Source organism: Simochromis diagramma, unplaced genomic scaffold, assembly GCF_900408965.1.
Source record: "Simochromis diagramma unplaced genomic scaffold, fSimDia1.1 OVJJ01000463.1, whole genome shotgun sequence".
NCBI lineage: Eukaryota > Metazoa > Chordata > Actinopteri > Cichliformes > Cichlidae > Simochromis > Simochromis diagramma.
The window spans coordinates 1897890-1910398 of NW_024386941.1; the positions used below are offsets into that span (position 1 = coordinate 1897890).

A 12509-nucleotide genomic window follows, 5' to 3' on the forward strand; every position below is an offset into this window, starting at 1 on the left:
TAGAAAGAATGGAAAGAAACTGCGTGTATGAATGAATGTCTCTGTGAATGTAGCTGTTGTAGCGTATGCTCGCATGAGTGTGTTTGGGCTTGGGGCGGTATATGTACGGCTGACTGTGCAGGCTTTTACTGTATTCTTGGTGAGCACAGAGAGGGAAACTTGTTAGCGCTGTCCAATTCAAAGGAAAGACAAACAAAAATCAATTAGTTGTCAGATGTTAGAACTCTAGTTTTCAGGTGAGTCTATATGGGTGAACACAGTCAAATTAGCAGGTGATTACATGAGTTGTGAGTCAGAAAAGGGTGGTGCATGTCTAGAAGACACTGACCACAAACTCTGAGACTTGCACAGGGGACCTGTTAGGGATCCTGTGCTATGGCTTAATTAATCGCCATTATCTGTTTCTTACTAAATTAAGTCTAAAAGGGGCAACATCACAATTTACGTATCAGGTTTCAAAAGGAACAGAAATTCTGAAATCACCATAGCTGCAACATCACAGTGTCGAAACACCTTGGGCTTGGAAACTGTGATTCTGAAATTTTAATAGCTAGTACAGACTCACTTGTCTGTCTTCACCTGGGTTTTATTTTGAATTCTTTAGCTGCCATCATCTCTACACTCGAGTCATGCAATTTAGAAAAAACAAAACAAAAAAACATTCTTTCAGAATATTGATCCCGACTGGTGTGCAGAGTCCAGGAAAGGCATGCACAGGTCAGTCCACCACAACAGGAAATAGACACGTGGTGTGAGTTAACGAAAGGAAGACAGAAAGGGAAAAAAGAGAGAAATGTAGCAAGAGTGGGGTGGGGGGGATGTGCCGAGTGTGATGTCATGGTGTAGTCACTCAGTGCGTGGGGAGCTGCTTCTCCGCTGACTCCCCTGCCTCCCTTCCCCTGGTCCCCCCATACCATCTCTGTCTGTCGCACCTCAAAGGATGGCTCCTCCCCCTCCTGTTCTCCCCCTTCGTCCTCCTCACCAATGTGGCAGCTCTGAAAGCAGCAGACAGAATGTCGGTGAATTATTCTCTTCTGAAGTTCAGCTTCAAGATCTATTCCCATTGGTGTTTTACAGGTCTTACCTTTGCCATAATATCAGCATATGACATATAGAGATGGTCAACATCAAGTTTACTGTAATGAAATACCACAGAGCAGGAATCAGTAAGTGTCACTGAGGAACAGGTCAGAGAACTGAGGCAGAGGAAGAAAGACGCTCTCACAGCTTTTCTGTAAGAGCTGTGCGGCTGAAATGAAGAATCAGCTGATGAAGGGGGTCAGGCTTCGTCTCGGTCTCCTCTTCCTCTTCCTCCTCTTCTTCCATGGTTTTCTAATCGTTAATAGATAGGATAAAACATGACAGACCCTTTGTATAAAGAATAGACAATATGCCAGTGATGAAACATTAATGAAAGTGTAACTTACTGATAAATCATCAATCATCTTGTCTTCAAATGAGTAACCCTCGGTTTCTAACCAGTTGCGTTTGTATGCATCCAAGAACATGTTGGTTACCCTGTGCCTGCAAACAATGAAAGATCACTGACAATTAGGGATAATTAAGATAATTAGGTATAATGCCTCATAAAGCCTTTTGATTTTATTGTCGATCATGTTTTGAATAAGTATGTTGTTAATCATTACGTGGTGATGTTGTACAGAGGCGTCATCCTGAAACAGGCCACCACAGCTCTGCGACGCTGTTTAGACAGCAGCTTGTGCCAAACCATTTTCTTTGACTTGAAGGGATGTTCAGTCTAATGTACAAAAAATAAATAATTATCTTGGAAAATGTCTCTCTTTTCTCAAGCTCTGCATTGCCTGCTGGGTTATGGTCATAGGATCAGAGATAAGGACTTTTTAAACGGAGAGCCAGTTCCAGACCTTCTTTTATTGAGGATGCCTGGTTGTACTCACCACTTCAATGTGGTAAAGGACAGCAGACACCTCTTGTACTCTCTTCACCACCTTCTCCGGATCATCGGCATCTTCTGCTTTTCCAGACATCTCTTTATAAAGAGACATCTGCCAGCGCATTGCTGGGTCCTCCACCTAAAATATAACACGTCAATGTGTATAATGAACAGAATGAATAGATTTATACAGGAATGTGTTTATTATCTTCTTTCAGTTAGTAAAGAAATAAAAAGTCTGCCTACCTTGCCTTGCAGATGCAGGTTGTTGTGCAAGAATTCCCTCACCTCTTCATCTGTGTCTTTCTACGAGTTAAAGAAACCAATATTTGGAGGACATTTATAATCCTATAGTTTAGTAATTAACAGCACGCAGCCTCTAAACAAATTTGGGAATGAAAAAAGTAACAGAGTTATATGACTGTGGAAAAATATTAATATTATATATAGAGAGAGAGATAAAATCATTTCTACCCATTTTGTGTCAAAATGTATGCTAACAAAGAAGCAACGCTTTTGCACTATAGAAATTTAAAGCGCTCAATTCAACAAATTAATCTATGAAGCAAGTTTTGCCCAAAGAAATCACATTAATAAGCACAAGTACCAGTGAGTATCTGATCTTGGCAAGGTTGATGAGTTCCTGGTCTGCAGGAGAGCACATATTGAGGCCGATGGGAAGCATCTTCTTTAGCGCTGCTACAATTAGGGAGGTCTGCACAGAGTAGCGGTCCCCCCGTCGCTTCTTCTTGGTACGCTCCTGCTCTGAGCTGCCAGACTACAGAGAGATTAAACTGATTGAACACTTTCTATTCCATGAAGCAACTATATGGCACCAATAAAAAATCCCTTTTCAGAAAATGGTTTGTGGCATTTAAGGCTTTGGAGAATATTTAACAACTAAACAACATATTTTCTTCAACTTTTCATGTCATGTGCTTCATTGCTGCACCAGCAACAGGTGTTACACACAATGCAGCTTCACTGTTAGTACTGCAGTGGCCGGACAGGGCACATCCTGTCCATTGGACATCACAGAGAACAGCACATGGGGTCAGCTCCATCGCCGTGGAGCTCTTCTCACACACTCCTATCCAGAGGCTGACAATGCTCATTACTGTCTGTTGTCTGGCCTCACAGCACCCTCTCTGCCCTTATTGTGCATGCTTGGTGTTGGTGTGTGTGGGTGGAAAACACTCTATGGGCTTTGAGAGTCATTGTGATGATCAGGAAACAGAAGCTCACTACAGTAATGCCCATCTGGTAGCCCAGGAGAAGAGGTTCTACTTGCACCAACCACGTAAAACATCAAACAGTGATTAGGTTTATTTAACAATTTAATGGTGTCAATGAACATGACATGAAGTAACGAGTCCAGTTAGTAAATATGATGACAGTATTCTGGTGATGTAGTGAGAGCTAGCTTAATTTCCTGCAAAAGATCCAGCGACTGACATTTGCTACTGGTGGACCGAGCAACAGCAGGGTATGGACTTTTGGTTTAAACAGCTACTGAAAAGAGAAGAGTCCCCCAGTGCAGGAATCTCTGACACAAAAGCTGAAAAAAAAAACCCCAAGCATCAGTGACACAAGTAACATCACAGTAGCACGGGCTCCATAACTGTATCCAACAAGGATCATCGAAAGGCAAACTATTTACTGGTCAAAGAAAAACAGGGTGATGGTACTCGGCTGCAGGAGCGCACACACCAAATTATATACGCTACTGCTCTGCCGAGCACCATGAAACCTTTCACACTACTGTGATCTACAGCAAAGAGCTTTCATCAAGCTGCTCCGGACCCCTACTCACACATATACAGACACACATAAAAGCATGTGTTTGCGACACATTCACACTCACATTCTTTACTCCTAAAAAACAACTAATATATTTGTGTATAATATAATCTCACACTTCATTCATTCACTCATAGATGTGTAGTGAAGTCTCTCCTAAGAGAAAAAACCCTGTATGTGTGTGTTTGTGTGTTTGTATACGTGTGAATATTGGGATCTGTCTATTAGCAGTTGATGAAATGCCTCCGCAAACTCAGGGTGCCATGCGATCAGCACAGCTCTCGTGCACAAACACGGTCTAACCTCTCCATCTCCGGCCTAGTGGCCCAGCGTCCAACCCCGACACAGGATATATATGGAGAAAAAACAGTTAGCAACAATCTTACTACTACACTATATACTGCCGCTTACACAGACCTGGAAAAAAAGGATATTAATATTTATGTAACAGCCCATCAGTCTTCTCGTAGAAACTTATTTGTGAAATGACTGAAATGAACACTTACAGAATAATCATAAAGCTACAGCAGCTTAAAGAAAAACAATGAAATAACAGCTGAGAAAACACCAAGAAGGGCTTCCTGTTACTTTTCTCTGCTTGTAATGGGTGGTGTTAGTGAAACATTAATTATTAGAGTTTAGTTTCTTAATGTGTTATGACTCAAGATATGGAAGTAGGTGAATCAAACATCTAGAGAACAGGCAATGTTTTACTTTTACATTTCCTTTGCTCTCAGATAGTACCTTGCTCATCTTGCTCTTACTGTCAGCAGTCAGGAAGGACATGTTGTTGATCTCATTCATCACCACGAAGTTCTGCTCCTCCCTCTTGAAGTTCTGCAATATATAACACAATAAAGATGCTAAACGAGAGACGGAATAAATGCATACATATATGATGTCAGAAAACAGAAGACTTACGTGGGATTTGGACCAGAAAATGAAGACCTCACCCACCATCCTGAAAAGCTCCTCTGCATCTGGGTCTGGACAAGTCAGCCACCTTGCCCTACAGACACAGGCAGCAATAGATAGTTCTTAAACGTGAATCATGACCAGCAAACAAAAGGGTGAAATGAAAGTGGAGCTTTCTTTTAAAACCTTGACTTATTGTTCCTGTTGAGTTTCCTGTTCTAGTGTTCAGATTTTGAATTTATTTTTTTTAATTATTATCTCTTTTATTGGGACAGCTGTTGAACATAACAGTAATTTGACTTTTTACATTTTCTTTGCTGTCACATTTTAACTTATAATTGAAAAATAAAGAAGACGGAAAAAGAAGAGAAAAGAAAAGAAGGAAAAAAACAAAAACAAACAAAAACACCCCCCCCCCCCCCAAAAACAAAACAACAAACAAACAAAACAAACAAACAAACAAAAAAAAACTAGGGTTAGGAGGCAGCAGGGCAGGTAGGTTTACGTAGAACTCAGGGTTGGAACATCATACACAAAATCACACCTCATATGCTTAACATAGTCTGTCCATTTAGACCATATTCCGTAGAAGGTATCCCTCTGAAGTTTAAGAGAAAATGACACTTTTTCCATCGTATAGATCTCTTGTACAGAATGTATCCAGTCTTCTATCGTTGGTGGTTCAGGCTTAAGCCATCTTCTCGTAAGAGGCTTTTTACTTGCGGCCAGAAGGATATACAGGAGTCTTCTGTCGTTGGAATTCAGTTTATCCACTGGTGCATTGCACAAAAACATGGTCTCAAAAGTTGAAGGAAAAACAAATGAAAAAACATTTTGTAAATGATCACGGATTAGAGACCAATACTGGCGAATATCTTTACAGTCCCAAAAGATGTGGAAATGGTTAGCTCCGTCTCCCCCACATCTCCAACATTTATCACCAATTCCTCGATATCTTTGTTGAGCAGGGGTAATGAAAAATCTCATAATGCTTTTCCAGCAAAATTCACGCCAAACATTAGACCCAGTGGTAGCCCACTGTATCTTCCATGCGTGAGCCCAACACTTCTCTGTAATTGTCAAATTACCCTCCTTTTCCCACTTCGCTTTAATATACAGAGTGCTGTCGTTTTTACACCGCCGGATGCTGTTATATAATTTAGAAATAATTTTACTTTTCACTTCAGATTTGGTTAGTAATAAGAATGTTTCTACAAATTGTAATTCGTTTAGGTTCACTTTTAAGTTTTGATTAAAATAATTTCTGATCTGTAGATATCTAAAAAAATCATCAGATCCCAAGTCATGTTTACTCCTTAAAGATTCAAAGCTTTGAAATGCACTCTTATGGACAAATGAATAATAATTAGTTATACCTTTTGAAATCCAGTTTTTGAATCTATTATCATATTGATTTGGAGTAAAATCTGAATCATATGCACACCAACTTAAAACCTTAGAGGCATTTTCCAAACCACCAATTTTTATTACTTCTTTCCAAGCTGATATCATTATTTGTAGTATAGGTTTATCTGCCATATGTATTTTATTCTGCAATTTTATGTCCGATATTAAAGCTGAAACTGGTATTTCTTTTACTATTGTTCCTTCAACATCTTTCCATCCGGCGGTGTAGTTTGGACAACAGAGACAAATCAGCGGTCTTAACTGAGCTGCACAATAATATTCTCGTAGATAGGGAAGCCCACGACCTCCCTTTTCTTTCTTTAATTGAAGCGTTTTATATTTAACTCTAGCTTTTTTCCCATTCCAGATATATTTTGACAATGTTCTATCCCATACCGCAAACTGTTTTTGTGGTATGGTAATCGGTAGAGACTGAAACAAATACAGCAGTTGGGGAAGAATATTTAATCTGATTGATTCAATCCTGGAGTGTAGGTCCAGAAATGGAATAGTGTTCCATCTTTGTATATCTGATTTTATGGATTCATTTTGAGGGGCATAATTGGCATTGAACATTTTGGTGAAGTCACGATGTATTACCACCCCTAAATACCTAATGGTATCTGCATCCCATTTCCATTAATAACGATTCTTGATTTTGACTGGTGGTTCATAATTTAAAGTTAATACCTGCGTTTTATTTATATTGACCTTATATCCGGATAAAGAACCGTACTGTGATAGTGCTTCCATGAGATGGGGGAGTGCCTGTGAGGGACAGGTTAATGTTAAAAGTAAGTCGTCAGCAAATAATGCTAATTTCTGTTCCCCTCCTGGCGTTCGTACTCCTGTTATATGCTGACTCTGCCTAATCCACTGACTTAATGGTTCTATAAACAAAGCAAAAAGCAGCGGTGAAATGCAGCAACCCTGTCGTGTCCCTCGTTCCAGTATAAATGATTCGGTGAGGTCCCCATTGATTTTGATTTTAGCTGTTGGTTTGTTGTATAACTCTGAGATAATATCAATTATAGATTTATCAAAATTAAACTTCTCAAGCACTTTGTATAAAAAGGACCATCTCACTGAGTCAAACGCCTTCTCGGCATCTAAGCTTAACACTAAGGTCTCTAATTTTTGTTTGTCAACTTGCCGCAATATGTGCAAAACCTTTCTGATGTTGTCCTGGGCCTGTCTATGTTTAATAAAACCCGTTTGGTCATTATGTATTAACCTAGGTAATATCATTTCTAGTCTCTTAGAGATAATAGATGTGAACAACTTGTAGTCAATATTCAATACACTGATTGGGCGATAGTTGCTACATTCTAATTTATCTCAGATTTTGAATTTATTATTTAGTGTAGGTTAAGTTCCCTGGTTCCATCCCTCTGCCTCAATAACAACATTGTGCCTCATTGCAAGACAAAAAAGCGTCATATTATGCTCCCCTAAATTTCAAATTTCAATAAAAAAAGAAAACTGAAGCAGAAATGTGTTTCATATAAAGGTGCTGCTAATCTCAGCTACCTGTTGTTGTCCACGTAGCGAATGAGCAAAGGGTAGAGAGCGTACAAGTCCCGACAGAGTACAGCAAACTCATCTCGAATGGTCCCGTTTTCGCTGTCCACCTCTGTTTTGCCCTCCATGCGCAGATGATCCTCCTCTGCCACCACCTTTGCTGCACGCTTCTTCAGCTTTTCCATGGTTGGGATAAAGTGGGATTTAAGCATCTCTGGTTTAGCCCTGCTGACAATGGGCTGAGCGAACACTGGACAAGGCACAAAACATTTGCCAGTCATCTCCAAATAATAGTTGTGTAACATGTGAAAATGTAGCTGTTTACACATTATGATATGCTGCAATACTATAGCTGTGTGTCACGTGACATTATTTTGGCTTATTGTAAATCCTCTGGTCACTAACCTGCTAATCTTTTCATCCAAGAGGCTTCATCTATACCCAGGTTGTTAACCACAATCTTCATGATGCTACCCAGCAGCTGGTTGAGTTGCTCGGAGGTGACAGCGGTGCAGAGCTGGCCGTCCTGCTCGGGGAAGTTCTCTGGGCCTCTCTCCCACCAGCGCGGGAGATAGTTGCACAGCATGGGCAAGGTGATCTCAATCACATGGGGCATTTCTGTGTAGCGAGCTCCAGACTCAGCCAGGTCATGGATCTCTTTCATCAGAATCTCCAGTTCTGGGATGTCAGGACACAGCTCTTCTACTTGATTGGGAAGACCAAGAACTAAGCGGGGAGAGAAAAGACGAGTGAAATCACGGACATGAAAAATAACTCAGCATGAACACTATCTAATAGTTTGAAGCATGTAAAATGAATCATAAAGGTAAAAGAAGACAGCAAAACTCACTTGCTCTCTCTCTAGGAGTCTTGGTCGTGTAAACAGAAAATGAGTTGAATTCATTTAGCACTGGTTCAAGAAAGGCTACCGGCATAGCAGCTGCTAAGTGGGCCAAACACTCGCCAAGAGCTGGTCGCTGTCTGCAAAGGAAGGAAAAAACATGCATACTCATAAGATGTCTGTATGAAATAACACATGCAAAATCAACCTTTGAAAGAATACATGCGCATAAAGAAAAATAAATGTTTCTTGTTATGATATCTGATATATAATGAAAAAAGTAAAACTAGTTCCAGGCTTTTTTTTAGACCATGTCTCTACTCACTTCTCCACATGTGGAGTCTTCACAGTGCCCAAAGAGTAGATGCTGCACATTAGACGATAGCAGGATATCTGCAAGTCGTCCACTGAGAATGTCGAGAAGAGACTTCATTAGCTCTGAGTTGGTCCAGAGTAACAAGTCATTAATGGTTCATTTAAAGGACAAAAGCATTCTACTTACTCATGACATCATCACCAAACTGGTGTTGGGCAATGTGGTCAAACAGTGAAGTGAGGACTGGCAGCAGGGCAGTGGTGGTGTAGTTGATATTCTGTGCTACACCCTTAACCTGTAAACAACACACAAATACAGATTTCAGTTCACAAGAAAAACATGAACACATTTGTTTAGTGAGCAAAAAGAAAAGAAAACCCTCTCTGACCTGGTTTCGACTGGACACCTTGCCCAGTTTCAGATTTTCAACCATCTTCTCAATGTCATCCGCAGCGCTCTCAAAGAACTGACGCAGGCCGGCTTTCACAATCTCAGGGCCTGATTTCATAACAGTCCTTAAAGAATACACAGAGAAAAAGTTTTTCTAAAAATCTCAGACAGTTTGTTTCTATTTTCTCTTTGCTTGAGGAGCAATAGGAATGTTTTATGGGTATATTGTGATCTACCTGGCATCCAGTGATCGTGAGAGAATGTGCAGGCAGTTTACCACTGCAGGGGCATCCGTTCCTGAAAACATAACAAAAAGGTGCATTGTCAGTGCTATCCTTCAGCTCTACAAGAGCCCAAATTACTGCAAATGCCACAATTAGCTCTAAACCTGGTATAAAGTTTGTTGGGAAATATTGAGCAAACTCACAATTACACTACAACGGTAAAGTCTGAATCTTCTGAATCACAAATGTTAAATACATAGCTGAAACAACAATAATTATTATTTAAGAAAAGCATAAAAAGTTGTTAAAAAACAGTTTCTTAAGTGCAATGCCACCATCACAGAGTTTTATTTAGGCACGTTTAAAGTGGAAGATCACATTGTGCTGGCAAGACAAGCTCACCTGTCCACTGGCCATGTAACAATGACAGTCTACTTAAGACATATGGTGGTGAAGGGGAGTAAAATGACAACAAAGCATTCATTGTCTCATATAAGCCAGGATGATAACACACGACAAAGCTGCAGTACAGTACCAGTGGATATCTGACGCCGTCACAGACATTCATGCTAACTTTGTGGATACCTTTTAAATCAAAGACAAACTACAGCAAACATTAAAGCCAAGCAAAAGCTGAGCTAAAGACAGAGAAGAGAAGAACTGGTAAGTTAGGAGGAGGTAACGATGATTTATTAGTTTGATTAGTATGTAAAGTAAAGGTAGGGAGGAGGAAGAAGCAAAAAAATAAAACGCTGTAATAGAGAGAAATTACACAGGAAAACAAATACAGAGATGGTGACAGGGCATGACATCATGCAATTTCCTTACCAAAAAGAGATACTCTGTGCCTCACCAAAGCAGCCAACTTACAGAAGATACTGAGGTAGGAGGAGAAAAGAGGAAGGGAGAGAGGAAGGGAGTATAGTAAGGGGAAACAAGGCAGGAAAAATGTTTGAAGTACACATAAAGCAAAAGGAAAGTAAAGGAGATCATGGATATCACACAACAGGGGAAAGATGGAGGGACATGGAAGGAGAGGACAGATACTATCACACTGTCCGAGAGGGAAAGGAAATGCCAATTTTTTCAGGACACATAATTCAAGGTAAGATTGATTTTTTAAAAATATATGGTTTTATGACACATACCTCGCAATCATCTCCTTCTCTTTATTTGAGGAATGACCTCCACTGCCCAATACTTTGGCAGGAGTGGAGAGAAAGTACAGGCAGTGGTTCTTGAAGTACTGATTTACCAGCGGCAAGAGGATCTATAAAAAAGAACCCAGCATAAAATATCCAATTATAAATAGTATCTGCTTAGTAAAGCTACAGAATAAAAGGCGTTTCTCAAAATCACAAATTGTGGCAATTTTTTCAGTCCCTACAAACTTCAGCACAGGATTCTGTTACAACTATCACCCTCTGACATCCACGGAAAAAAAAGTACGACGAATAAAGAAGCTCACCTTGGCAAAGAATTTGATTTCTTGTTCGTGTGGTGACTTTTCCACTCTACCGCTGCTAACTACAGCCTCTGTTAGAAAAAATAAAAATAAAAATAATAATTAAACCACTTCTGACTTTATTTCTGGTCTAAACAGCAGTGCACACAGTATAAGTATAAAAATCATCTATGTGTTCAATCACAGTACCAAGATGAGCGATGAATTCCTGGGCAATGTCCATCCATTTAAGAAGCTTCTGAAGGAAGCCATAAGCAAAACGCTTTTCAATGGAGGAGATGTCCTGTTCCATATCCTTTAGACCTCTAGGAGTGGAAAAAAAGATGGAGGAAATATGGAAGGAGTTGAAAGAGAAAAACGGATAGCTCTAATCTTAAACTCTGAGAGCTCCGGCTTACCTCGTCACAGCGTATCCATTAAGCTGGAGGAACTTGAGCAGATCCTGGGCTTTCTCCCTGTCTCTGGCCTTCTCCTTAGCCGTCAATGTGTCATAAGGCACGAGCAAAGGATGAGTACCACCACCTAGCAAGGGCACAAGTCATTTTTTAAATCAACATATCATTAAAAAGAAAACTCCCAGTTTACTGTAATAAAAACTACTCTTGCCTTTGGACTGTAGCTCCAACTTCTTCTTCCTGCCCCAGGTGTTGTGATAGTTTTCTGCTAGCTGTTCAGCCATAGACTATGTGGAAATAAAATAAATAATTATTCTACCTAGTTCTTTAAAGGTATGTGAGCAACTTGTGTGACCTATAAATGCTGGGGAAAATCTGACCAGAAGAGACATACTTGCAGCTCTCTGGAGAGGGCCATTCCTGAGATGTCTACTGGCTGAGGGCTGTATCCGTGACTCGGATCATAAGTGGCCTGAAGACAATTTAAAAAAAGATCTTGTGTGTAACAGTGTCCATGTGAAGTTTTTCAGTAAAAGAGAAACTCCATTGTTTCCCCAATTTAATTAGGCCAAGAGAAAATTCATTTTGCATGATCCACGAATGTTCTGTTTTTACACTTATGTAAAAACCTTGCATTCCTATATGGACTTTTACCTGAGCAGTTTGAGAGATTTTGCGCGTGGCGGTGGTGGCGGCGGCCTTTTTCTCGACTTCTCCTTCTCCATCCCTTGCTTTCTCTATGGTCCACTCCCATGCTAGCATAGCTTTGACGGATTCTTTAATGGGCCAACGATAAATCTCCTTGTCCTGAGAAAAGAAGGTAGAGGGCTTTACAATTAACAACTAAGCTATACTATGAATGCCCATAACAATAATCATGCAAAAATAGTCAAAAGGTTCAGGGGTAATGAATACTAATTAAGAAGATCTGGCAACCTCATATTTAATGGAACACAGGGTTACTACAAAAGGTTAGATACGATTAAGTGTTCAGAATTTCAAGCTTCAGACTAAAACAAGTGAAAAATCATTACCTTTTCAGAGAATGTTTTGTATGGCCGGAGCATCGGGTGAGTCTTAGCATTCTCATCTAGCACCTCTCCATACGTCCAGTTGTTCTGAATCTGAAAAATGATTTAAGCAATTATTACAAGCAATACTTTAAAAAACATTATTGCTTACATTATTCCCTTATTACTGACCTTTTCAAAAGCCCATTTATCATGAGTGTGTTCTGCATACTTGTTGATGAAAGGATCCAGTCTCTCTGGGATGATAGTGCTGAAAATTTAGTCATATTTACTGTTACTCAAATAATCT

General features: G+C 39.9%; 1 protein-coding gene across 9 annotated transcripts in view; it reads right to left on the reverse strand.

The window, feature by feature from the left end:
* The window catches only part of ryr1b (ryanodine receptor 1b (skeletal)), a 65225-nt gene that overhangs the window by 17405 nt on the left and 35311 nt on the right, over positions 1 to 12509 (reverse strand). For 3 of the 9 annotated variants that reach the window (XM_040037679.1, XM_040037676.1, XM_040037674.1), the window contains 28 exons: positions 12392 to 12470; positions 12224 to 12313; positions 11844 to 11996; positions 11584 to 11661; positions 11401 to 11476; positions 11193 to 11316; positions 10984 to 11099; positions 10798 to 10865; positions 10478 to 10599; positions 10158 to 10207; positions 9342 to 9402; positions 9104 to 9230; positions 8902 to 9010; positions 8725 to 8806; positions 8409 to 8539; positions 7964 to 8284; positions 7568 to 7808; positions 4637 to 4724; positions 4460 to 4552; positions 4019 to 4033; positions 2523 to 2693; positions 2162 to 2221; positions 1920 to 2054; positions 1647 to 1759; positions 1428 to 1524; positions 1226 to 1332; positions 1085 to 1136; positions 933 to 995 (listed from right to left, as the gene is read on the reverse strand). In XM_040037679.1, coding sequence (XP_039893613.1) covers positions 933 to 995; positions 1085 to 1136; positions 1226 to 1332; positions 1428 to 1524; positions 1647 to 1759; positions 1920 to 2054; positions 2162 to 2221; positions 2523 to 2693; positions 4019 to 4033; positions 4460 to 4552; positions 4637 to 4724; positions 7568 to 7808; positions 7964 to 8284; positions 8409 to 8539; positions 8725 to 8806; positions 8902 to 9010; positions 9104 to 9230; positions 9342 to 9402; positions 10158 to 10207; positions 10478 to 10599; positions 10798 to 10865; positions 10984 to 11099; positions 11193 to 11316; positions 11401 to 11476; positions 11584 to 11661; positions 11844 to 11996; positions 12224 to 12313; positions 12392 to 12470 — 3022 coding nt within the window. Of the gene's footprint in view, positions 1 to 914; positions 996 to 1084; positions 1137 to 1225; positions 1333 to 1427; positions 1525 to 1646; positions 1760 to 1919; positions 2055 to 2161; positions 2222 to 2522; positions 2694 to 4018; positions 4034 to 4459; positions 4553 to 4636; positions 4725 to 7567; positions 7809 to 7963; positions 8285 to 8408; positions 8540 to 8724; positions 8807 to 8901; positions 9011 to 9103; positions 9231 to 9341; positions 9403 to 10157; positions 10208 to 10477; positions 10600 to 10797; positions 10866 to 10983; positions 11100 to 11192; positions 11317 to 11400; positions 11477 to 11583; positions 11662 to 11843; positions 11997 to 12223; positions 12314 to 12391; positions 12471 to 12509 lie in introns of all 9 variants that reach the window. The other 6 variants (XM_040037680.1, XM_040037681.1, XM_040037675.1 and 3 more) reach the window with 3 other exon arrangements.